At 52.2% G+C, this 26934-nt stretch overlaps 1 protein-coding gene across 5 annotated transcripts in view; it reads left to right on the plus strand.

The window, feature by feature from the left end:
- NEURL1 (neuralized E3 ubiquitin protein ligase 1) overlaps nucleotides 1-26934 on the plus strand; it is a 96366-nt gene that overhangs the window by 63227 nt on the left and 6205 nt on the right. For all 5 annotated transcript variants that reach the window (XM_004050046.5, XM_063710473.1, XM_055352886.2 and 2 more), the window contains 2 exons: nucleotides 13413-13654; nucleotides 14092-14413. In XM_004050046.5, the coding sequence (XP_004050094.1) occupies nucleotides 13413-13654; nucleotides 14092-14413 (564 nt within the window). The remainder of the gene's footprint in view (nucleotides 1-13412; nucleotides 13655-14091; nucleotides 14414-26934) is intronic.

Here is a 26934-nt window from a genome sequence, read left to right on the forward strand (position 1 = left end):
GGCCTCCACCCTTTTGCCAGGACCGCCCTCCCAGGCGGGGCCTCCCTTAAGCTGGCCCTGGCCTTTGCCATTGCACAAGCAGAGGGGACAGGAGTTGGAAGGTCTGGAGAGGGAGTGTTTGCCTGTGTCCACACAGCCAACCTCCACCCCCATCAGAACCCTTGCATATGCGTCCTCATGCATCCACGCCCATGTGTGCCCACACCTGTACACACGCCCTGGCTGCCCCAGCGGCTCTGGTTTCACCTTCTTCTAGGAAATGAGCTGGGGCCAGCGGGAGACGCAGGGGTTTGCTCCTTCCTAGGGGTGCCGTAGCCTGTAGCTGGGCTCCTGAAGACACATTGAAATGGTCCTTGATTGTATTTTCTTTTCTTTTTTTTTTGAGACGTAGTCTCTCTCTGTCACTCAGATTGGAGTGCAGTGGCACGATCTCAGCTCACTGCAAACTCTGCCTCCTGAGTTCAAGCAATTCTCTGCCTCAGCCTCCCGAGTAGCTGGGATCACAGGCACCCACCACCATGCCCGGCTAATTTTTTGTATTTTTAGTAGAGATGGGGTTTCACCATGTTGGTCAGGCTGGTCTTGAATTCCTGACCTCGTGATCCACCTGTGTCGGCCTCCCAAAGTGCTGGGCTTACAGGCGTGAGCCACCGCGCTTGGCTGATTATATTTTCTTTAGGGCCTTGGACTTTCGGCTTGATTCGGGCCAAACATTTTGGATTGCTGCGTTAAAGTGAGTGAGGGGAGGGTGACAGGAGGACCCAGGACTCTGTATGTGTGTCGGGGGTTATCTAATTGTGTGTTTTGTTTGTGGACGTGTTTTGGCTCTTTGAGCTTCTGGTGTCAACAGATGTGTATCTGTGTTTTAGATCTCTGTGTACCTGTGTGATGTGTCTCTAACTGTGGATTGAAGCGACTGTGTGTTGCCGTGCCTGTGTTTCCATGCGGGGGCAGCCACATCTGTGGTACTCTGTGCCTGTGCCATGCCTCTCTGTGTGTGTGTGTGTGTGTGTGTGTGTGTGTGTGTGTGTGTGTAGTGGGTCTGGTGGTGAGGAGTCGGGCTCCTCTGGGACCAGCCTGGCAGGAGACCCACGGGGAAATGAATTCCCATTTGGAAAATGGTTTTAGCGGTTACACGCTTGATCTCTTCCATTTGGTAGGTTTCCAGAGCTGCTCCTGGTCTTGAGAGCAGGCTGACAGGGGCGGGAAGGGTAGCGCGAAGAGGGAGGCTGCAGTGACACTGGGAGGTCCCCCTCCTCTCGCCTCTGCCGTCCTCTCTTCTTCCTTCCCCCCTCCTTCCTCCTTCACCTCCCTTCAATGCTCCCTCAGGGCAAGGAATGGACCCCTTGCTGACGGCTGATGTGTGGGTGACACACGCTCATGCACCCAGACATACATGTCACCCTCAGGTTAGTCTCTGGATTTAACAAGCCTGAGTGTCAGAGGATGCTGGCGTACAGGGACCCGAGACATTGGCTCCCACCCCCTCCTGTCACAGAGGGAGATGCTGTGGCCAGGAAAGGGAAATGGCTAACTGAGGCCACACAGCTGGCGCCTCAGCGGGGAAGCCAGGACTTGTTCCTTCTGCAGCCGGTCCCCCACTTACCGTTCTTGGGTTCCTTAATCCTCAAGCAGGCAGCAGCGGAGAACGCATCCAGTGGCCTTGTGAAACCCAAGATTAGCAGAGGGAGCTGCCTATCTCCCGGCAGCAGCTCTGGGGGCTTAGACCAAGGGGAGCTCCGGAGCTTGAAGGTGCACATCCCCACACCCCGCTCGTGCCTGTGGGCTCCAGGAAGGTGGGCATCCGGTCACTCTAGCTCTGCATTCCCTTACCTCAGCTTGGCGCCTGGCACGCAGTGGCTCCCAGCAGATGCTGGGTCAGTGGGTAGCGGGGAAGAGTGTGGGGTGGACAGAGGCCCTTGCCTGCTGGACGGCAGGGCAGTTGGAGCTGAAGGTGGCCTGAGGGGGTGGGTGGGGGAGCCATCAGGGAGGTGAGGCCGGAGCTGGGCAGTGAGGCCAGGCAGTATTTGGAAAGGAAGGGAAGGCGGAGCAGGTGTTCTCGGTGAGAGTTTGAATCCTGTTCTGCTCTTGCTGGCTGTGTGACTTTGGGTCAGTACCTTCATCTGTCTGCATCTCAGCGTCCACTTCTGTAAATTGGGAAGGGTAAGTTTTACCTTATAGAGTTGTAGGAAGGATTAAGTGAGCCAGTGGACGCTAAGGGCAGTACACCTGGTACATAGTAAGCACTCCACAGAGTGTGCTTTTATGAAGGCTTTTGTGGAGGCTCCTCTAGGTCTGTGTGTGCTTGCCAGTGCATGCACACACATATGCGCGTGCACACACACATGCACATGTACACATATGCACACACATACACACGTGCATGCACACACACAACACACACGTGCACGCACACATTACACACATGCACACACATACATGCACGCACATATATACACATATGCACACGCACACATATACACATGCATGCACACATGCACACATACACACAAGTGCACACATAAACACACGCACACACACATACACACATGCGCACACACATACACACTCACCTGCTGCCTCTGTCCCCCAGCCCTGAACATTGGTTGTGTCTGCCATGAGGCACACATGCCATCTGTGTGTGTGCATGCATGTACACATGCATGACTGTGGATTTGTTATGGGGAGCTAGGGGTGCTGATGTTACTGGGCTGCACTTCCCCTCATTCTCCAGGCCTGGCCTGGGGGGCTTTGGGGAGATACTGGAAGGACAGGGGCAGGGATTGGGAGCTGAGCCCTGAAGAATTAACATTTGGAGTCCCCTCCTGGAATCTTGAGGTGGGACACAAGAGGGAGAGGAGGAGGACTGGTCCTTCTCCCAGAGCAGTGAGGAATTGGGAGGCACAGCTGTATACACCTCTGGCTGCTAGAAATGTCAGGATGGGGATGTTGCAGAGTGAGTGAGAGCAGGAGGCTCAGTTGGGGATTAACTTGGCTATGAAGGTGCCAGTCTTACCCGTTGCCTGCCACTTTCTTTCACCCACCCTGTCATGATGAGTTCATTCATCTTCCAGGGAGCAGCAGGACCTGCCATTCGCATGCCAGGCACTCTGTGGGAGGTGCCAGGGTGCTAACATGGCCCCCACCCTGGGCATGTACAGGGGCTGCGGTGTTCATGGAGAAACTAACTTAGGAGGAGAGAGGGGACTGAGCATGCCAGTCAGCTAGCTGGAGCCCATGGAGGAACCTCTGCACCAGTGCGACAGATCTGAGTTCAGAGCCCAGCTCCGCCACTTACCAGCTATGTGACCTTGGGCAAGTTATTACCTCTCAGAGCCTCTGTTTCCTTATCTGTGAAATGGGACTATTGATACTGTTTTAGTCATCTATTGCTGCTTAACAAATTATTCCAAAACTTAGCAGCTTAAAACAACAAACATTTAATGATCTCCCAGTTTCTGTGGCTCAGGAATCTCTGTGCTGTTTAGCTAGGTGCCTCCCGCTTCATGTCTGTCATGAGGTTGCAGTCACATTGTTGGCTGTGGCTGCATCGGAAGGCTTGCCAAGCTTACTCACGTGGCTATGGGCAGTCCTTGGTCCCTTGCCACACGGGCTTCTCCATGGGGTGGCCCCACACCATGGCAGCTGGCTTCCCCCTGAGGGAGCAATTCAGGAGAGGCAAGAGAGTAACCAAGATGGGAGCCACAGTCTTTTTATAACCCAGTCTTGGGTGTGACATTTCATTACTTCCTCTGTATTCTTTTTTTTTTTTTTTTTGAGACGGAGTCTCACTCTTCTCACCCAGGCTAGAGTGCAGTGGTGTGATCTCAGCTCACTGCAACCTCCACCTCCTGGATTCAAGCAATTCTCCTGCCTCAGCCTCCCAAGTAGCTGGGATTACAGGTGCCCGCCACCATACCTGGCTAATTTTTTTGTATTTTTAGTAGAGATGGGGTTTTATCATGTTGGCCAGGCTGGTCTCAATCTCCTGACCTCAGGTGATCTGCCCACCTTGGCCTCCCAAAGTGCTGGGATTATAGGCGTGAGCCACTGCACCAGCCACTTCCTCTGTATTCTATTCATTCGAAGCTACTTGTTAGGCCCAACCCACGCTTAAGGGGAAGGGGTCACACAAGGGCCTGAACGCCAAGAGGTGGATGCAGGGATTGTTGGGGCCCTTTTAGAGGCTGTTCCCATAGACACCTTCCTTGCAGGGATTGGAGGATGTGATCAGGTTGTGTATGAAGGGCAAATGCTGCAGCATTTGATACACAAGAAAGAATCAACCCTCATGGCCTTCCTTATCTGCTTCTTTTCTACTGCTGGCAAGTGAGGAGCTATTGAAGGTTCTTGAGCAGGCAGGGCTGTAGTCAGGCATGCTAGGCAGGGAAGGGAGCGGCTGCCTTTATTCCTTTCTTTTTCTAATTTCTCCACTGGACACCAGAAAGGGCAAGGCACAAAGTGGGTGCTGCCTGAACTCCTGCCAATTCATCAGTAGATAGAAGAATCAAACACTAGCAATTCATTCAGCAACTTTTATTGAGGACCTGCTATATGCTGTGAACTAGGCTATAGGGATACAGTAGTAAAAAAGACAATGGCGCTGGGCACCATGGCTTACGCCTGTAATCCCAGCATTTTGGGAGGCCTAGGCGGGCAGATCATGAGGTCAGGAGTTCGAGACCAGCCTGACCAACATAGTAAAACCACATCTCTACTAAAAATACAAAAATTAGCCAGGCGTGGTGGCTCGTGCCTGTAATCCCAGCTACTCAGGAGGCTGAGGCAGGAGAATCACTTGAACCTGGGAGGCGGAGGTTGCAGTGAGCCAAGATCACGCCACGACACTCCACCCTGGGTGACCGAGCCAGACTCTGTCTCAAAACAAACAAACAAATAAACAAAAAAAGAAAGTGGTCTCTGCCCTAGGGAGGCTCACAGTCCATCAGGGGGAAAGACAGGCACAAATAACCTTGCAGCCTTTCCCAGTGCAGTGCTACTCTGCAGAACACAGAAGCTGATGGGAGTGACTTCTCAACTCTCCTGAGGATGGCATAGAACCAAAATCATTCTGGATGCAGAAGAGACAAGTCAATGCATTGCATACAACACGTGCCTCGGGGTATCTGGGCTTAATCTTGTGTAAGAACCAGGATTGGGAAAGGCTGCTTGGTGATGGGTCCTCTGTTACGGGGCTGATGGGGTCCTCAAAGGTCCATAGTAAGGCCCCTAACCTAGTCTGGGGGTCAGAGAGACTTCTGGGAAAAATCTACGTCCGAAGGATGCATGAGAAAGGCAGATATATAGGTGGGAAGGAGGAAGGAAAGGTTCCCAGCACAGAAATGGGCCTGGGCCAAGCCTGGAAATCAGAGACAGGTGTGGGAGGTGAAGGCCCCTTTAGGGAACCCAAAGAAGTTTAATTCTGCCCAGTTTTACAATCATCTCTGTCCCCCAAGTTCCATCCCCACCTGTCCTTCTCCCACCAGGAGTCAGGCATCCCCAGCTTTCCAACCATTCTCCTAAGTCCTTTCCCCCAGAGGGAGCCCTGTTCAGTTAATGCAGTTAAGCGAGTCCATATCAGGACCACCCTGGCAATCTGAGATTAGGACGTTTGGGGTAAAATAAGACTGAAGTTCCTGGTCTCCCATTGGACTGAAATGAGCCGATCATTTCCTGCAGTAGTTATGTTTGCTTTTATATTTTTAAAAAAGACCTTATGTTGAGATCAAGTGTTAAAGTTTGCAAAATTCTTTCACATCTGTAAACTTACCGGGGCCTCACTACAGCCTAGAGAGGTGGGCAGGGCAGCTATGATGAGCTTCATTTTACAGAGAAATAAATCAAGGTCCAGAGAGGCGAAGCAACTTGTCCAAAGTCACACAGCAAGTCTGTGGCCTGGTCAGGGTTTGAACCCAGGGCCTCTTGCCTCCAATACTCATTCTCTGTGCCTCGCCTCACCGCCCAGAAAGTGAGACGAGACTGTCTCTTGGATGAAGATGATGATGCCAGCACTGGTATTCAGGACCACAGGTTCAGAACAAGATGATCTTGGATGCAGTGGGCTTCAGCTGGGCCTTGAAAGATGGGTGGGGTTTGGAGAGGCGCAGGTGAGGCAGAGGGAATGGCTTGAGCAAAGGTGTGGGGATAGGAAAGCAGAATGATATAAATAGTAATAATAATAATAATAGCAACTACCTACTGAGTTTTACAAACACCATCTATTTTAATCCTCACAAGAATCCCATGAAGGCCTGCCATGACCCCATTTTACAGATGAGGAAAGTGAGGCTCCCACGGTCTTACAGTTAGTGACAGAGCTGCTAGGTTTGGAGGCAGCCAGCCCTGGGTTCAGATGTGGGCTTCTCACTCAATGTGTAAACCTAACTTCAGAGGATCTGTGCCAGAGTGGCGTTGGGGGCATAAATCAAGACACTGCCCTTGAAGCCATGAGAGGCTGGGCACTGTCATCAGTATCAATGCCTCTGCTCTTGGCTGGGGTGGTGAGCTCCCCCCATCTCTCCTTGGCAGCCCAGCTGAGCCCAGCCTAGCGCATCTGGGGCTCTGCCAGTGGTTCTGGGGCAGAGCTTGGTGGGGGCCATGGGGAGGTCACTCTGGAGGGTATGTGTGTCCAGGCGTCTGCCCTGGGACCCCGCTGAGAGGCAGGAATGTGGTCCGCCAGCTGAGGGTCACCCGGAGAGCTGGCCAGGCTTGTGTCTGGCAGCTCATAAATGCCCAGGAGGAATGGGGCTGTCGGGGGAGTTTCCACTGTGTCAGCAGCAGCCTCGCCTGAGGAGGGTGCCCACTGGAGCTCCCAAGAAGCCTGTAAACATGTCACTTGAGGGCCCTCCCTGGGAGCTCTGCTGAGAGCCAGGTGGCACAACTGGGGCTCCATCCAGTTGTGTGTGCCTCTGGTGGAGCAGTTGTGCAGCCCACACGCCCCCCCATTTTGAGGCGCTTTGCTGCAGCTGCTCCCCTAGCCCGGGCTGCCCAGCCCCTCCTGCACACAGCCTTCCCTGAAGTGCCTGCTGTCTTGGACTTGTGGGGAAAAGGAGCTCTAGTACCACAGGCTGAGTAGGGTAAAGGACCCCAGACATGGCTTTGGAAGACCAGGGTTCAAGTCCTAGTTCTGCCACATAACTGCTGTGTGACCACAAGTGAGTTGCTTAACCATTCTGAATCCAACTCCTTCATTCGTAGAATAGGGACCTTAAAGGGTCATAGTCCCAGTGCTGGGAGGGACCCTGTTAGATAGTGTAGGGGGGAAGCCCCACCTCCAGCTGCCCCCTCTGGACCCTTGGCATCAGAGCTATATCCAAAGTTCATTCTCATTTTGCTTTCTGCTCGCCACCCCACTCCCTGCCCCCAAGATTTTAATGCCAGGATGGAGGAGGGGGTAGCAGGAGCAGGGACACTGCAGTGGGGTAGGAGGGGGGTCACCCTGATGAAGGCTGCACATTGGACACTCATAGTCCATGAGAACAGCGCCCCCTAGAGGAGTGCTGGGCACAGCGCATCACGGCCCCAGCCCTGGTTTAGAAGAGTGGCGAGGCCTGAGTTAGGGCTGTAGCCGCAGGGTGGACAGGAGAGGACAGAACCCAGGGGTGCTTATTCCTGAGGCAGGATTGGTAGATGGGGCGAGGGGTGCTCAGGGGCTCCCCTGGAGCCAGGAACAGGGAGGGGCAGGTCAGGAGTCCAGCTAGGGCCTGCCACGTTACAGGAGCCCACAGTCCATGGCAGGAGATGCCCAGCACACCAGAGAGGCTTTTCAAGTGGTCTCCCCAGAGGTGGCTCAGTGGGTGATGATCACACAGCGAGCTGAGTACAGCGAGAAGGGGCTGAGGACAGCTGCTCAGGCCGGGCCGGGCCTGGCCTCCATGGCTGCCCCAACGGCCTGCCCACACTGTTGGCAGAAGACAGGCACGGTAGTCAGTGGGTGGGGCTTTGCAGCTACGAAGTGCTCTCTCTCCATACCTGGGGCAGGGAACCCCCGTTCTGTTTCACAGCTGTGGAAGGAACTTAAGGGTTAGGGTGACAGGCCCAACTAAGCATTGGGGCTTTTCTGGTAGATGGCCACATCCTAGGCACTGCCCAGGGTGAGCTGATGGGGGTGCCGTGGTGGTGAGAAAGTGCAGCCTCTCTTCTCTCCGTCTGAATGAAGATGTGCCTTTTTAGTTGTATTATAGATTTTACTTTTAAATTTTAAATTTAATTTTTTGTTTGAGACAGGGTCTTGCTCTATTGCCCAGGATAGAGTGCAATGGTGCTCTCACGGCTGCCTGCAACTTTCCAGGCTCAAGTGATCCTCCCGCCTTAGTCACCGGAGCAGCTGGGACTGCAGGTGTACACCACCATGTCTGGCTAAGTTTTGTAGTTTTTTTTGTAGAGAAGGGGTTTTGCCATGTTGCCCAGGCTGGTCTCGAACTCCTGGGCTCATGTGATCAGCCTGCCTTGGCCTCCCAAAGTGCTGGGATTACAGACCTGAGCCACCGCACCCAGCCAGTTGTAGCTTTTAAATTGAGGTATAATATGTATATAGTAAAACTCGTCCTTTTCGAGTGTATAGTTTTGTGAGTTTTGACAGTGTACAAGTTGTGTAACCACTACCCCAGTCTCAAGATATGGAACATTATTTCTTTGTTTTCTTTTTTTTTAGAGACAGAATCATGCTCTGTCACCCAGGCTGAAGTGCAGTGGTGCTATCATAGCTCACTGCAATCTCAAATTCCTGGGCTCAAGCCATACTTGCGCTTCAGCCTCCCAAGTAGCTGGGATTACAGGTGCGAGACACCATGCCTGGCTAATTTTTTATTTTTATTTGTACAATGAGATGGGGTCTCACGGTGTTGTCCAGGCTAAGATATGGAACATTTCTATCGCCATAAAAACTTCCTTCCTGCCTCTTTGTAGTCAAATCTCTCCCCTGCTCTCCTTCTCTGATACCTACTGATCTCCTTTTGCCTTTTCCTTTTGCCTTTTCCAAAATATCATACGGATGGAATCCTACAGCATACAGCCCTTTGCATCTGGCTTCTTTCACGTAGCATACTTTTGAGAGCCATTTTTTTAGTGTATATCAGTGGTTATGTTTCTTTTTGTTGCAGAGTAGTGATTGTATGGAGCTGCCACATTTTTAACTGCTCATCAGCTGAAGGACGTTTGAGTTGTTTCTAGTTCAGGGTTATTATGAATAAAGCTGCTGTACATTTGTGTGCAGGTCATTGTGTGGACATGTTTTCATTTCTTGTGGGGAAATGCCTGGAAGTGTGAGTGCTGGGACATATGTTAGGCGTTTTTCACTTCATGAGAAACTGCCAAACCATTCTCAACACTGGCTTTCCAGGTTGTGTCGTGTCCCAACAGGAATGTAGGAGGGCTGAGGACATGGTTTACATTTCTGTGTTTTGGTGGCATACATATACATACATGTATCATAGAGACAACATAATAGAATGCCATGTATTGCCCTGTGTGCTACATGAGATGGTTTTGGGTGGTATATGAAGGAAACTTTGTTTCTTTTCTTTCTTTCTTTCTTTTTTTGTTTGAGACAGAGTCTTGCTCTGTTGCCCAGGCTGGAGTGCAGTGGTGCTGTCTCGGCTCACTGCAACCCTCTGCCTCCTGGGTTTAAGCAATCCTTGTGCCTCAGCCTCCCAAGTGGCTGGGATTACAGGTATGTGCCACCCTGCCCGGGTAATTTTTGTATTTTTAGTAGAGACGGGGTTTCACCGTGTTGGCCAGGCTGGTCTCGAACTCCTGACCTCAAGTGATCTGCCTGCCTCAGCCTCCCAAAGTGCTGAGATTACAGGTGTGAGCCACTGCGCCCAGCCTGAAGGAACCTTTTTTTTTCTTCGTTTATAGGTTAAGAGTATTTTTTAATTTGCATTTTAAAAATTTATCCAGCACACCAAATCCATGAATTCTTGGCTATTAATGCCTTTTAATTTTTTTGAGACAAAGTCTCACTGTCACCCAGGTTGGAATGAAGTGGCATGATCATGACTCACTGCAGCTTTCAGCCCCTGGGCTCAAGTATCCTCCTGCCTCAGCCTCCTGAGTAGCTGGGACTACTGGGACTCAGTACAGGCAAGCACCACCACATTCAGCTAATTTTTAAATTTTTTGTAGAGATGAGGTCTTACTTTTGTTCCCCAAGCCGGTCTCCAACTCCTAGGTTTCAAGTGATCCTCCTGCCTTGGCCTCCCAAAGTGCTGGGATTACAGGTGTGAGCCACCGCTCCTGGCCTCTTAATGCCTAATGGCCAATAACAAAGGCCTTGCAGTCAGATTGCTGGGTGTGGCTCCTACGTCCCTTTCTTACTGGTTCTGTGACCCTGGGCAAGCCACTTAATCTCCCTGAGGCGCATATTTGTCACCTGTAAATTGGTTGATAATAAGTTTGCCGTAAGAGTGAAACCAGTAAGTGTATGTAAAACTAGTTCAGAGCTTGGCAAATGACTGCCACTATTATTTGATGCATATGACCCATGTGTGATAGGCGTGTGTTTTGTATGTATTGTTTTTCACATCCATGTGTACATGACTACGTGTGTGTGTAAGTGTGTGGTTCCTGGTCTCAGGGATACGGGAGAGGATGAATGGCCTAGGGTTGGGATTACTTTCGCATGCTCACAGGTGTACGTGTATGCCCGTGAGTGTGTCTTTTGGAGCCCACATGCCTGGGTGCACATGGTGCCCCTGGACCAGAGTCCTCCTGGCCCCACCTCCTTTGTCTGTTGTGCTGCCAGCCAGGGTGCTGGGCCTGTGCTGCCCCAGCCCCACCCTCAACCCCCTACCCAACACTAGGATTGGCAGGGGTCCTCTCTGGAACGGAGGCCTTGGGGAATGTCCTTCCAGGAGCTGGGTCTCTGGCCCCTTTGTCTCCACTGTATTTGCCCAGAATCAGTGTTTTCTGTGCCTTTACCCAGGGCCCCAGGACGTCAAGTAGGATGGGTGGGAAGAAGAGGAAGCATTTTGAAGGGATTGGTGGCCCTGCAGTTGCTCCGTGGATTCTGAGTGGAGGCTCGGGAGGGGGAACCCCAAAGGAAAGGCTGTCATCAGCAGCTGGGCTCAGCAGGGTTTTAAAAACTGCTTCGTGGAGGTGTAATTGACATACACTAAATTGCACATGTTTAAAGTGTCCAATTTGATGAGTTTTGACATAGTGTACCCCCATGAAATCATTACCACATCAAGATAAGGAACACACAGACCACTGAAAACCACCCATTAAAAAAAAAAAGATAAGGAACACAGCCACACTGCCAAATGTCGCCTTGTGCTCCTTGGTAATCCTGCCTCTCTCCCCCCACCATCGCAGGCATTCACTTATCTGTTTTTGTTTTTTTGTCTTGTTTTGTTTTTTGTTTTTGTTTTTGTTTTGAGATGGAGTCTTGCTCTGTCGCCCAGCCTGGAATGCAGTGGAACGATCTTGGCTCACTGCAACCTCCACCTTCTGGGTTCAAGTGATTCTCCTGCCTCAGCCTCCCGAGTAGCTGGGACTACAGGTGCCTGCCACCACGCCCAGCTAATTTTTGTATTTTTAGTAGAGATGGGGTTTCACCATATTGCCCAGGCTGGTCTCAAACTCCTGACCTCAGGTAATCCACCCTCTTCGGCCTCCCAAAGTGCTGAGATTACAGGCATGAGCCGTGGTGCCTGGGCCACTTATCTGCTTTTGATCACTACAGCTTCATTTGCACTTTCTAGAATTTGATAAAAAATGGAAGGAGAGGAAGGGTTTTGAAGGGAATGGAAGCCCTGCAGTTGCTCCATGAATTGTGTATTGCTTTGTTTTTAACAGGCTAATTTCACTCACATCGTTATTTTGAAATTCACCTATGTTATTCATATCGGTAGTTCATTGCGCTTTACTGCCGAGTAGTATTCCGTTGAGTAGATGCACCACGGTGTGTTAGCCACCCACACAGCAGGGGTGATTTTTCTCTTATGCTTCCATTTCTACCTCTAGATGTGAACCTCAACAGCTAGCCTTTCACCAGCACATATTTTATGAAACCAAGAGTCAAGCTGTGTCTGAGGCTGGCCTGAGCCCAGTGGGCATCTTTTCCAGGCAGGGCACCTGTAGCCAGTGCCACTCTCTGCCCTTTGCCCCAACTGTCCCCTTCCCTGAAATGGCTTCCCCTCCTCTGCACTATCCAGAGGCCATTCAGCTTCTTCCAGGCAGCCTTTCCAGACTGTCTGGGTCTCTTCTGAGCATTTCCAGCCCTCATAGCCTGACCGCTTCCGAAGCTCTTGTGCTGCCCAGCCGTTCCCGTCTTGTCTCCTTGGTGAGGACAAGGTGAACTCCTCCTCATGCCACCCCCTCCTAGTGAGCCTGGCAGGCAGGAAGCTGCTCTAGAGAGACCCGGGGGCTCATGCACAGGGTGTCTGGCTGGCCTGGGGCTTCGGAGACTGCTGTCTGGGGCCTCTGGAGAAGCGGGGATTGGAGATGCAAAGTGGTACAGAGGGATGCAGACCAAAGCCAACACAGAGGGCTGGGCCTCTCCCTCTCCCTTTTCTTCCTGTCTTCCATCTCCTTCCTGGAAGCCGCTCCTCCTCCTCTAGGGAGTGAAAGGGTCTGGGGAGGCAGGCCCAATGCCGAGCTCTTTGCATCATTAAATTCCTGCCTTGGAGGACCAAAATTTGAAACATCCCAGAAGGCCTCTGTCACATTTTGTGGCTTTCTACGGCTCCACCCTCTTCTCCATTCTTCACGGTTGTTTCCCTACGATGACAGGACGGGCGGGCTCTACTTGGGCATGGATCTTGGGGGCCCCACCAGAGTCCCCAGCCCCTGAGGCTGTGTATTAATTAATGCTGCCTGTGCTGCTGAGACTTGTCTTGGAGCCATAGAGTAGAGGCCACCCATTGTGCCAGAGAGGGAAGTGTTGTCTTCCCCAAGGTCACAGAGCCAGTTAGTGACAGCCCCCAGGACAGGATCCATGTATGTTTCATGTCTGTGTCTCCAGTGCTCAGGACAGAGCTTGGTATTCAGCAGATATGTCATAAATATTTATTGAATAAAATAAATAAACCAAGGATGGTGGAGTGCCAGTGAGTGGTGGTAGAGGGTGGTAGTAAAGGCGATGTGCTACCATGGTAGGTGGTGAGAGGCAGAGGGTGGTAAATACTGGTGGGGAGAGGAGGTGGGAGAGGGTGGGGGTGGGAGGTGATGGAGAAGGCCGAGGGGAGAAGTGGTGAATAGTGAACCAGTAGAGCATGGTGGCAGATGGTGGAGTGGGAGATGGTGAGAGATGGTGGCAGAAGGATGGTGGCAAGGGGTGGCAGCAGTGGTGGAAGAACTGGGCTCCGGGTGACTTCTGGTCATGCCCAGCCTCTGCCCTTCCCTAGGGGACTCTGGTCTGGCTCTTGGACCCGCCAAGTTCTCTGACACCGTGGCCTGTTCCTTTGCAGACTCTATCGGGGGCCCCTTCCCCGTCACTTCTCACCGATGCCACCACAAGCAGAAGCACTGTCCGGCGGTGCTGCCCAGCGGGGGGCTCCCAGCCACGCCGCTGCTCTTCCACCCGCACACCAAGGGCTCCCAGATCCTCATGGACCTCAGCCACAAGGCTGTCAAGAGGCAGGCCAGCTTCTGCAACGCCATCACCTTCAGCAACCGCCCGGTCCTCATCTACGAGCAAGTCAGGCTGAAGGTGGGCCTGCCCCCTGCCCCCGCCCCCGCCTCCTGCTTCCTGCTCCCCTCATGGCATCCCCTGGGCCTCTGGACTCTGCCCCTCAGCCGCTGCCTGCTGCCACCCCCAGCACCACACCCTGCTGCCACCCCCAGCACCACACCCTGCTGCCACCCCCAGCACCACACCCTGCCCCTGCCTTTCCTCTCTGGTGACCCTCTTCCCTCTTCCTTATGCCTTTCTCAACCTCCCTGTGTGACAAGGAAGGAACCGGGAGGGCGGTGGCCGTGGGAACCCCTTGCTGTCTTCCCAGCAGGGAGGGCTCCTGGGAGGGAACTGTGCTGGAATGGTGGGCAGGCTGCTGTGGGATGCTCCAGGGAGTCCACCTCAGGGAGGCTGCCCTTGGTCTGATTGACCAAGTGGGAGAGGGTGGGCTGAGGCCACCCCCTGCCACCCAGATCACCAAGAAGCAGTGCTGCTGGAGCGGGGCCCTGCGGCTGGGCTTCACCAGCAAGGACCCGTCCCGCATCCACCCTGACTCGCTGCCCAAGTACGCCTGCCCCGACCTGGTGTCCCAGAGTGGCTTCTGGGCCAAGGCGCTGCCTGAGGAGTTTGCCAATGAGGGCAACATCATCGCATTCTGGGTGGACAAGAAGGGCCGTGTCTTCCACCGCATCAACGACTCGGCTGTTATGCTGTTCTTCAGCGGGGTCCGCACGGCCGACCCGCTCTGGGCCCTGGTGGACGTCTACGGCCTCACGCGGGGCGTCCAGCTGCTTGGTGAGTGCCTGCCCCTCCGGCCCCTTGGTGCAGGGGACACCCCTCAGCCTCTGGGCACTGCAGCCTGGCACTGTTCAATCCCATCAGGCGTAGGGACCCCTCTCTGACTGGTGCCAAGGGGAACCGGGGCAGCCCTGGGAACCTTGGCATGAACTGCAGAGAACTCCTTTCCTCCAGGCCTGTGGCTTTGCAGTGGAACCTGGGTGTGATTTCTGCTCTCTGCAGCCTCTCAGGTGGTGCCTTGGGCAGTATGCAACCTTCACAATCATAAATGGCGACCTCAAAGACCACCACCCCCGGAAGTAATTAAATTAATCATCACAACCACAGTTCATAGAACACTTACTATGTGCAAGGCACTTGATTCTTGCCTGTTCTCATAGCAACCCTGGGAGGGAGACCCCTTTATTGGGCAGAAACTCAAGTCCAGGGAGGTTGCATCATGGTCCCAGGAGCCATGGCCGTTGAGGGGTAGAGCCAGCCCTCAGTCTCCAGCTCTAAAGCCAGCTGTCAGCCCCTGGGCTTTGCAGCCTTCCAGGAGACGGGGTTCCAAGCCCACCCCAGTGCCTTCTGCAGGGATGTTGGATAAAAGGGTAGGATCCAGGGGCAGAAGGCACTGGGGGAGCTAAGACTCTTGGCTGCTCCCTGGCCCCCAGCGTAAGTTAGGCTTTTTGAGGACAGTGAGAGAGCAAGGAGGAGGAGCCTCAGGAAGCAGCCTGGCACGCTCAGGGGCCAGGCTTCCCTGCAATGGCACAAGTACTGGGTCCGGAAGAGGACAGGAGAATCTCCGACTTCCTAGGGTCACACAGTAAGTTGGTGGTTAAGGTAGGACTAGAACTCAGGTCACCTGACTCCCAGCCCAGGATCCTTCCCACCTGGCTGTCCTTGTGCACAGGCACTCAAGTGCATGTGCGCACACGTAGACTCTGGGTACAAATCAGGCCATCGGCAAACTGGCTTTGTCTCCAGGCAGAGGCTGTGCAAGCCTCAGCTTCCTCAGCTGTGAAATGGGTTGGTGGGAAGATTAAGTTCCATCAAGGAGGCTGTGAGTAAAGTGCCCAGCACAGTCTCGGGTACCAAGTATATGCTCAAGCAACACTTTTTCCTTCGTCTCCCATCTCTACCCGCCTCTCCCTGCAGAGAAAGAGGCCATGAAGGTGGTTGAAAACCTTTTTTTTTTCCCTTTCTGACTTCAGAGCCTAGAAACAGTGAAGTTCTTCTGTCCACAACACTTTTGAGCAAAAAGTCAGTGATAGTAAAAACAAAGAAATGAGTCAGAAGCCTGTTTGTTGAGTTCCAAACATCAGGAAGCTGTTTTTATTAGCTAGTAGTTTGGGAACTTTCTGTTTTTCACCTCAACAAAAGTGTTTCTGCATTCACAATGACATGTTAAGAGCCTGGAACTGGGCAGTTCTGGGTCTCAGCGACTGAAGAAGGGAGCCCAGGTGCTTTGCATTTTCTCTGTGAAAGGGGTGTGCCTGCAGCCGGGGGCAGAAAGGGCAGCGTTCATGTCCCTGAGCTACAGAGACTGGCAGATCCTAGCCTCACGCTGTACTAGGTGTGGGGCCTCAGTTTCTTCATCTGTAACGTGGGGCTAAATGCTTTCTCGGGGTTCTTTGAGGAGCAGCTGATGCACAGTAGGGGGTCAGTGGCTGTCATTCATCCCCACCCATTCTGGGGAGGACAGTTCTTCACTCAGGGCTCAAGTGAATGCCTTGGTGCTGCTCTGGTATCCTCAGGGCCCCACACTTCAAGGCACTGGAGTCCCAGCGCTTGAGTTTGAGCTCTAACCTGACCACTTCTGCCTGAGCCTCAGGCTTCCCACCTGTATAATGGTTGTGAAGGCTTTGACTTAGCCCAGGACTTAACCACATGGTGGAAGACAAAGTCTCTGCTCCTGAGAAAGCCACAGTCTTGTTGAGGGGTGGGCAGGTGAAGGCAGTGGGGCAACATTCTTGCTTTTCCCTAAGCAAAAAGTGCCCTCCCTCACAGTCCCCACTCTGGCTTCAAGGCCAGTCCCGAAGCCCCCTCCTCCCTGAAACCTTCCTGGGCGGAATTCTTCTCTCCATCTTTGTGTGCCACCAAGTGGTGCTGGTGCTTCTCTCAGTACTGAGCATCGCAGAGCCTTGGTCCGTCCATATGTCCACTTCCCTGCAAGATGGGGAAGAATCCACATCTCACTCAGTCGGGCTGCTCTCCAGAGTGGAGGCTTCTGCCTGACCTGCAGAGGACGTGGAGGAATATTTGCAGGGTAGGTAGGGGAGAGTAGTCGGGGGCGGGGTGGGGGACGAATGGGAGGGCAGATGCGTTGTTAGATGAAGAAAACGGCAGGTGGGTGGGGGCCAAGGGCGACCTAGCCCTGCCCACAGATAACCCAGGCTCATTGGGAAGTTAGGGAGATGAAGCAAACACTCCAGACGATGCAAGCGCTCAGGGCACAACCCAAGAGAAGCCAGTAAATCACTAACCGCTGTGGTCATGGGATGCCTTCCATCTGCCGAGATGGTTTCTGTCCAGTTATCTCATTTAACCCCTCTGAAGCAGGCCCCACAGGGAGTGTTTTTTATCCCCATTTGGCAGGGAGATAACTGAGGCCCACGCAAGGCCTGGCTTGCCCATGTAGGGATGTGGCAGAGCCGGGACTTGAACTGGGTGTTCTGATGCCAAAAGCAACACCTTTCCCATTACCCTCCAGCTGGTTTAAACATAAAAGGAGGCAGGAAGTCAGAGGAGGCTGAGGTCAGTGGGGGAGGATGGAGGCCAGGAGGGCTTCTTGGAAGAGAAGACTTGGGCTGGGCCTACAAGTTCCAGGAGGGCCCTGGCACATGGGAATGAAGTGGAACATGCCAGATGGGCTTCCCACCCTCAGCGACTGAGGAGGGCTTGGAGAATAATCTGAAGGGCCCATCCTGGGCCAGAGCCCAGGTGGCCTGACCTGGTCCAGCCCCATCCCCTCTGTGACTATAAATGGGTTTGCACGCAGTGTTTTCAGTTGCATTTGGAGTTCCCGACAGGCTCCTCTCTGCACACCCGATAAGGCTAAGGCCCCAGCGGATTCCGTCCCAGCCGTAAATCACCATAATCCCTGGGTATTTTCAAACACTGATTATGGCCCCTAAATTCAATTGGCAGATTGAGATATCCCTTCATTTTATTCTTCCTGAATTTTTTTTTTTTTTTTTTTTGGTAAAGAGAGAGAGGGAGACACAGAGATTCATCCAGAGATCTCCTGAGGTGGGCGTGATCTCTCCACCTTCGTTCACTGCCTGTCCTCTGAGATACTCCCCTCTACCCCAGGTAGCCTCAGGATCAGCTTCCTTCTCTGCCTCCTCTTTCCTCTCCGCCCCACTTCCCGCCCCTCCCTCTCTCCATCACCTGCACCTTTACTGCACCTGTATCTTTCTGGGCTTTTCTCTCCCTTGACCTAGATCCTCTCACCCTTCTTGCTTTCCCTGGTCTTGGTGTCCTTCTCCCCGCTGCTGTCTCTCTTCTGAAGAAAGTCGCTGTCCATCTTGGTGGCTCTGAGGCTGGGCCAGTCTTTCCTGGGGTGATTGTCCCCCAAACCAATGTCTGATCTTCGGGGATTTTCTGCCAGGCCTGCCCCTGTCCCTTTTGTCTGAAGCCTGTGGTCAAAGCCCTCCCAAACTTACCTGCTCTGTGTTTGTTCCTTAGACCAGAGGCTTCCCAGGGTAGCTGGCACATAGTAGGTAAGCAGGTCAGGCCATGGGTGGATGGGTTGTGTCCCCAGACAGAGTGGAGGCAGGGGCTGGTGTCTCTCCCCAGTGGACGGTCCTCCCTGCCCTGACCAGAATCCAAGCCCACAATGGTGCCCATGCCATGGCCCCAGCAGGCCCTCCTCCCTGTTATGGTGCCCATGCCACAGCCCCAGCAGGCCCTCCTCCCTGTTATGCTGGAGTTCTGCAGATCACCTCTTTCTTTGGGGCGCCCTGGCCCAAGCCCAGGCTGGTATCGTCAAGAATAACAGCTTCCTTCCTCCAGGGAGAAGGACCCGCCAGCAACTAAATAAACACAGGTTTTATGGGGTGATTAATACATGGAAAAAGAAGCTCCTATCCCAGTATCTCAAGGTCTCCTTGCTCTTCTCAGAAATGTCAATTCAGGAAGAGCAGCTGTGAGTCCCAGCAGGACTTGGCTGGCGGGCCAAGAGCCCACTTACAGGGCGCTCCAGAGCATCCCTTGGTGCCTACCACTGCCTAGGCACTAAGCGGGGGCAGGTGGGAGACAGAAGAATCAAAAACCCAGCCCCTCTCCTGGAATAATGTTTTCCCTGGGGGACACATCATATAACTGATGCAAGGTGGCCCAAGTTCAATTCTGCAATCAAGTGTGACCTGAAGAGTAAAACTGTGTGTATGTGTGGGAGGGGAGTGCAGCTAGAGAGCAATCCAGGAGGACTTCCTGTAGGAGACAAGTTTTAAGTCAGTAACTAAGTGAGGTGAAAAGAATGGATTGGTTGAGGAAAAATTTAGGTCAGACGGAGGGGGGGGGGGTGTCCACAGGCGCAGAGGTGGGGAATTGGCGGTCAGTAGGGGAGCAGATCCAGGAGGGGAAGGAATGAGGTGGAAAGGTAGCGGGTGACTTGTGGAGGTGAGGGGTGTGCACAGGTGTGGGTATGTGTATGCATCACAGGGGAGACAGCCATGAGAGCTGAAAGCTTCCAGCAGCTTTTGTGCTGTCAAGTTGTTCAGCAAGAGGGACTGGCTGGTTGACAGTGGAGAAGTATGAGACCCAGAGATGGGGAGGGGCCTGCCCAAACTCTCCCAGCTGCTCATCAGCCAGGCCAGGCCTGGAACCCAGATCTCTCAGGCTGATCTGGGAGTAAGGTCAGAGGGAGGAGGCTATCAACACATCTAAATGGTGGGGCTGGGTCCGGGAGGGTTCTAGGAGGGGATGAGGTGGGGGCTCCCGAGGGCTTATGCATTCTATTCCATCCCTTGCCATGCACAGGTTCCCAGGTCTTGGTAAAAGACCCACGCCTGCCTACTGAGGAGAGAGCTGTATGGAGACTCTCAGGATGGGCTTCCAAGGGTCATGTGCTGCTGGGTGGGTTCTCCAGGCCCCCTGGAGATAGGGGCCTGGGTCAGATCCCCTATCCAGGGTGTGCCTCAGCTTGGAGGTGCTGAGCATGAGTGATCCCCAGCCGAGGACCACACTGCCATCTGGGCCTTCTGCTTCCCAAGCTAAACCAATATTTACCCTCAGCTGTGGCTGCTAGGGGCCAAGAGGCAAATATTAGTTTAAGGAGCCTGAGCCAGCTGTTGGGCTGGGGGAAACAGCTGAGGCTGCCGATCATGATTTCTTCCTCTTTGATGATTTTCATTTCTTTTTGATTAAGAAAAAATCTTGCTTTTCCTTCTGCTTCAGAGGCTTTTCTGGTGCTTCCTTTCTGCTTACCCCAAATTCTGCCAGCTATATCAGTGCCCCACACCAAACCCTCCCCTCCATTAGGAAGCTTTCCCAGACCTCCCTCATTCAAAATGACCCTTCCTCCTCCTGACCATCGGAAGCACTTGGAGACCTAAGTGGTATAAGCAGCTTTGAGTCATGTATTGTCCTGCTCTTTAAAGATCCAGCATATATCCTCTTTGTATATAAAGGAAGGTATTATTGTGCCCATTTTGTAGATAAGGAACAGAGGCTGAGAGAGGTCTGATAACCTGCCCAAGGTCACACAGCTGGCAGTTGGTGGAGCTGGGATTTGAACCCAGGAGCTTGGGCTACATTACCTTCCAGCTTCTCTAGATGTGAGTCCATCTGATCTCCCTATTAGGTCTGGATACCCGATAAGAGCGGGGACAGTGGCCCTCCTGTGCCTTCCAGAGTCGAGCTTACGAGAGCTCAAGGCATCAAGGATCAACTGCACATGTTGGGCACAGATAGGCCACCAGGGCCCCAGCAGTGCTGGTACAAGGAAGAGGGGCAGTGCAGTGCTCAGGATGCCAGATTCAGTGGGGAAGGTCGGTCTGCCTGCCTTATAGTTCCCCGGAGGCTCCCGAGGGCTTTGTCTGGTTCGGTTGTTCCTGTGCACTCTAGTTTTCTACCACAATGAATATATATCAAGTTGAACCATATGTAATCACCAGTATTGGACTGTTTTTAATGTACAAGAAAGGCAATCTCATGTTTGCCCCTAGCATCTCTTGGGCCCAAGAGATTGTACTGGGGCCTTGGAGAGAGTGGTGGGGCTCAGGGTGGGGTGTATGTGGAGGGAGGAGCTGGGGCCTTGCAGTATTGGGGACAATGCCTTCATTTAAGATGCAGGAGACCCACTGAATCAAGGCTTGACTTGGCCACTCACTAGCTCTGGGCAGTTCTCGGCTTCTCTGTGCTTCAGCCTCCTCATCTATTATTTGGGCATAATTATACACACCCCACTTACCTCACAGATGTGGAAAGGCATTTACACAAATGAGAAGGGCTTTTGTCTTTAGGTTAAAAAGGAATATCTAATTTAAAGACACCGCCCTCCACGGCCAAAAAAGCCAACCCCTCAAACCAGCTCTTCAACTAGAAGAGGGAGCCTTGAACCCAGGTCTCTGTATCGGGCTGAAAGGAAAACCATGCAATCGAAATTGCTCCTTGGAACAAGATCTGTGCTTCTCCAGCTGGGTTCCTTGGAACACTGGGGTTCCACAGAGGTGTCTTGGAGGCTGCAGAGAAGGCCAGAGAGAGGGTGAGGGGATAGGTGCTATGTCCACCTCCTAGACTTCAGCCGGAACTTGGGGTTCTGTTGGACAAAAGGATTCCACTGCTTTTTAAAAAAGTTTGAGACCCACTAGACCAGATGATTCTATAAATCTATGAGATCCCGTGGCTTGAAGATTCTCTGAATCTTAAAGTCTGTGACTGTGAGTGATTCTAGGATGTTCTGCCCTTCCCTCTGTGAGCCCCAGAAAGCATGTTTGTTTCTCCTAAATTTCCCATGGTTGGGTTTAAAGGGAGAGGGTGGAGGTGGGTGCTGGGAGGGGTGGAGAACCCCCTTGCCTGTCTAAGCCAGGCACCCGCCCTTCCCGGCTCCCTCCCATGCCCCGTGCCAGATGCGGACCAGCAGGAGGATGTTTGTGGAGACAGTAAAGGGCTGGCAGCGCCTCCCAAACAGGGGCCAGCAGATACCTGCTAGCAAGCCAGGCGGCTGCAGGCTGACCTGTGGTTACAGATTAGCCAGTGCTCCGGATGTGAGAATGTCAACAAATGGGACTCTCAGGCTGACGGCAAGCTCTGCCTCAAAGGAGGCCCCGGCCTGCCCTGAGGTCCCCCACGCCCAGGTCCTGGCTTGGTTACCCTGCACTGCTGGCAGCGTATGGCAGGGCCGGGTGGCTTTCTGGGCAACAGCAAGCCCTGGGGCCCTCCTCAGTCTGTCTCCTCCCCCTCCCCCTCCTGCTCTTCACCAGGTGTTTGCTAACAGTTTTCTCACCTGTCAACCCAAACCCTCCTGTGTTTCAGCTCAGGTCAACTCCTGTGTCTTCCAGAATACCTTCCCTAGCCCACTCTGAAACAGGAAGGGGACTTCAGCCTTAGTTGGGGATCTTGATCCTAAAGGGGTTATTTATTGTAAAGGAGAGAAGACTCAGAGGGAGCCCCAAGGAGGGTATTTGGGATACATATGGATTCCCACCAGGAGAGTTTTTCTAAGTCATAGTTATTCCAAGGTGGGGAATAGGTAGCCTTGGGAGATGGTAAACTTCCTGACCCTAGGGCCATTCTAGCCTCTAGCCGAGAGATTGGCAGGGATAAATGGATTTCCTAGTACCTTAGTTCCTCGAAAGTCCTGTCTAATCCTAGATGCTAAGACTCTGGTAACTAAATTGTATTCAAATATTTTCCTGACTTCGGGGCGGGCATGGTGGCTCACACCTGTAATCTCAGCACTTTGGGAGGCTGAGGCCAGCAGATCACTTGAGCTGAGGAGTTCGAAACCAGCCTGGGAAACCTAGTGAAACCCTGTCTCTACAAAAAATACAAAAATTAGCCAGGCGTGGTGGTGTGCACCTGTAGTCCCAGCCACTTTGGAGGCTGAGGCACAAGAATCGCTTGAACCTGGGAGGCAGAGGATGCAGTGAGCCTAGATCGTGCCACTGCACTCCAGCCTGGGGAACAGAGCGAGACCCTGTATCAAAAAATAATAATAATAAAAAAAACATGTCCTGCCTTTAAGCCTTGCCCCTTCCACTGACTCTTGGCTCCCAGGGCCCAGTTCCTGGCTCCTCCCTCTCCCAGACTCCCTGCCCAGGGCTGGGCACACAGTAGGTCAGTGAGTAGGGCCCCCAGCACCACCTAGAGGAGGGGAAACACATGGCCAGGACCTCCCTGCCCTGGCAGGGCCTGCTTATTTTTGCTCTGGCCCAGGGTGTCGGTAGAGCCACCGCCGGGCACCAGAACAGGCAAGAGCTGAAGACTGACAGGTTCTTTCCTGAATGATGGGACATGCAAGGGGAGTCAGCTTAGCGGCTTCTCCTCATGGCCTTGTGCCGTCTCTGTTCCCATCATAAACACCTCCAAAGCAGGTGGGCACGTGTCCCGGCACCGATTATGTAACTTGTTGCTTCCGAATGTGGGGCCACCCCACTGCTTGGGGTGACAGGTTGCCCATCTGGTTTTTCTAAGCCTTACCCATCAAGTGGTGCAGTCTTGGGCTGAGGTTGGTCCCATGGTGTTCTCCCATGGCTTGGGGCCCCAAACACTGCCCTGACCTCTAACTTGGTATCGGCTCACTCAACTGTGACCTTTGCCGTCCCTTCTGCAGAGGGTGTTCTAACCAGCTCCTGTGTCTCGAGTTTCATCTATTTCAGGGCTTCAACACAGCTGGACTCACTGATGGGATGGTTATTTTGGAGCTGCTGGCTGCCTGCAGCTGCTTCTGACCCTGAGGGGTGGAGAGGGAGAGAAGACAGACTTGGGCTGGGCACTGGCCCTAGGGATTCGTTCCGTTTTTAGCTGTTTCCCAGCAGCTTTTGTCCCTCCCCTCCCAACTCTAGCAAGATTTCAAGCAAGGCTAAAGGGATCCTCTTCCTACCCCCTTCTCTTTGTACATCCTCCACTGTTTCTCCTTTCTTTCTTCTTTATCCTCTCACCTCTACATTTTAGCTGCTGCTTCTTGGTCTTTGGTGATTTCATTCAATGAGTATTTCCTGGGTACCCATCATGACTGATGTGAAATCCTGCATTAAGGTTCAAAAAGCCCATGGTCTGAGGACAGGTGTACCTGACTTTTAGTTGAGACTGTGCTCAAGCCAAGCAAATACTAATATCTGAAGTTATCGGGTAGCTTCTGGGTGCTGGGGGTGGTCCCACTTTACCTCGGATCTTTCCAACAACAACTCAGGGCAGGTATTATTACCCCTATTCTCTAGGTGAGCAATTTGAGGCTGGGAGGAAGGTTGCTTACCCAAAAGCCACCAGCCAAGTGCTGGATCAGACATTTAAACCTAGGCCTGATCCAGACCTGGATCACCCCAAAGCCCATGCACTTTCTTCTGAATCATGTGGCAGTTCACATGCCAATAACAACGGCTTATATTAACCTAATGACTGTGCCAGGTCTCCTATTAGGTGCCCTGTGTACCTTACTCCTTTTCATCCTCACAGCGTCTCTTCTAAGGGGAGTATTAGATACAGATTTTATGTAAATCAGTAGATGCTGATTTCACTGCTGAAGAGGCCCCAAGAAGTTCAGCTGTTTGTCCAGTCATATAGCCCTGTCATACAGGAAATGGCAGGGCCAGGATTTGAACCTAGACTGATGACTTCAAATTCATTGCACTTAACTGTGCTCCTGTCCTGCCTACTAGTATATTAATGTTGGTTACTGAAAAAAACCTAATGTACTTTTAGGTCGCATTATTAGAAGTATAGCATATATACCAAGGGGAGGTGATGGCCACACTGTGCCTTGAGCTGGTTGGTGCACATCTAGAGTACTGAGTCTGGTTTTGTTCATTATCTAAGAGGTGGGAAGGTGTGTGGGAGTCTGAGTATTCCCTGAGAATTGTCTTCAGTACTGGGCTGATAGGCAGCTCAGGAGGTAGTGGGTTAAATACAGGGAGGTAGATTTTGGTTTAAAAGAAGGAAATACTCTTTAAAGACAAATTAACTCCACAATGGAACAGGTTGCCTGGAAGTTAGTGAGCACCTGGTAGTGTGCATGTTTAAGTAGAAGGGGACTCCTGAAGGGGCAGAGAGACCAGCATAGCTTGCATCCAGCCCCATTAAGAGCTCTGTTCTGAGGGTCTGCCCAGCCCCAGGAGCTCTGGACTGATTGTCCTGAGGGGGTGGTGTGGGCCCTGTGACAGCTGTGTTCCTGGAGGCTCTGGCTGGACATCTCTGAGCGACCTGATTCCTCTTCTCCCTGCTGTTACTGCCCCTTCCCCTCTCTGTCTCCCACCCTCTGAAGTTCCCAAGGGTCAGTGCCTGGAATCCCAGAGGGGTGAGGGAGCAGGGACTGTTCCCCAGGGTCCATGTCAGCCCACTGGCTTTCCCCTACTCTGCACCATTTGTCTCTCCTACCTCCCCCCTGCACAGGCCCTCCTGGCCTCTGCCTCTGCCTCTCTGCAGCCCCCCAGCCTCTATGCACCATCACTGTCACAGTCAATTCCCTGGAATAATCACATTTTCTGGCCGGCTCCCTCCTCCTCGCCAACACGATTCCAGGAAACCCCGATCAGCCAGGCCCCAGGAGGCTTCTCCAGAGCTTCAGGAGGCTTGGGGGGAAGGGCCCACACCCAGAGCTTTCTGGGGGCCAGACAACACAGTTCCTGGAAGGGGCAGTGAAAGGGTGAAAGAAAAGAGGGAGGTTTAGTGACCATGTCTACATTCAGTTGGAAGTGAATTTTGGCCTCTGCTGTCCCTACCAGACCAATCCCCCAAGCTTTGCTGTCATACCTGAGAACCCCAGCCATCCTTAACCCAGTTCCTGAAGAGACAGCACAGATTCTCCCTTGGAGAGGTTCAGAGAGAAGGCCCACAGGAAGGGATCGGTCCATGGTGCGGCTTACAGTGGCACCAGGCAAATTTGGAGAGATTGACTCACGCAGAAAGGCTTCAATAAACAAGGAGAGTCTGGAAGTGAAGAATGCGGCATTAGGAGTTGGACAGACCTTTTTTTCAATCCTGGATCTGCCACATGGCGGCTGTCATAACGCCGCTGAGCTTTATCTGTAAAACGGGAACACTTCCACGGGCTGCCGTAAAGGATGAATTGCAGGGGTAATTCATGGAACATGGTGATCACTTTTATTGAAAGTTATAGAACTCCATAAAGCAGAACATAACACAGCCATTAGAAGAATATGGTGTTGGAAACAGTTATTGGCATGGAGAGGTGTTCAGATGCTGGGGATAAGACAGAAGGAGCCCAGGAGTTACATTTTTGAAAATTTTGAAAAAAGCTACCAGGGTTCTTAGCCTGGAGTCCTTGCCCATGAATGGCTTCATGTAGTTCATGAATGCCGAGAAATTATCTACAGAATTTAGTGAGAATGTTCATTTTTCTGGGGAAATGGGTCAATGTCATCACATTTTCAAAGTGATGTAGTACATATAAAAGGTAAAAAACAAGTGATGTTTATATAGCATGACTCAATTTTTGCACTAAAAAAAGTAACCAGCTGGGTGTGGTGGCTCACACTTCTAATCGTAGCACTTTGGGAGACTGAGGCAGGAGGATCGCTTGAGCCTAGGAGTTGGAGACCAGACGGGCAACATGGCGAAATACCGTCTCCACCCCAAAAATACAAAAATTAGCTGGGCGCGGTGGTGCATCCCAGCTACTTGGGAGGCTGAGGTGAGGATGGCTTGAGCCTGGGAGGCGGAGGTTGCTGTAAGCTGAGATATCTCCACCGCACTCCAGCCTGGGCCACAGAGCAAGATCCTGTCTCAAAAAAAAAAAAATAAATAAATAAATAAAAATAAAAGCCAAACAAAAAACCCAAAAATACAGCCTTTAAAAAGGCCAAAAGATCATACATCCAAATATTAAAAATGCTTTTCTCTGGGTGGTGGGCTTATAGGCAATTGTTTTTTCTTTTTGCTGAACTGAATTTTCTACAAAATACCGTTTTATATTTTGTATAACTTGTATGATTTAAAAAAGAACGATGAGTTTGATTCCCTGTTAAGCCACTTTCAAAAGGGTATCTTGGATAGATCTACTTCTCTCAGCCTGTGTCCTGACATGGCAATGGTAGCCTCAAAAGGTGATTGTTAAGGTTAGATGAGATAATGTACGCAAAGAGGGTGTCTGTGTGTGTTTGCTGGGGGGTGGTTGCTCCCTGGCTTTCCAGGATGTTAGGCCTTCATCAGTGCACTGGACAGACGGTTACTGTTTGTCAACAGAATGCTTGGCGCTGTTCTAGGTGCTAGGGATAAGACGGAAGGAGCCCAGGAGTTAAATTTTTGAAAATTTTAAATTATAAGGAATGCACATTTACTGTAGAAAATGAGGAAGTACACATATGCATATAGCAAGCACCTGTGAGCATTTGGAAGCATCCACATGGTTTCAG

This window comes from Gorilla gorilla, chromosome 8, assembly GCF_029281585.2.
Source record: "Gorilla gorilla gorilla isolate KB3781 chromosome 8, NHGRI_mGorGor1-v2.1_pri, whole genome shotgun sequence".
Lineage (NCBI taxonomy): Eukaryota > Metazoa > Chordata > Mammalia > Primates > Hominidae > Gorilla > Gorilla gorilla.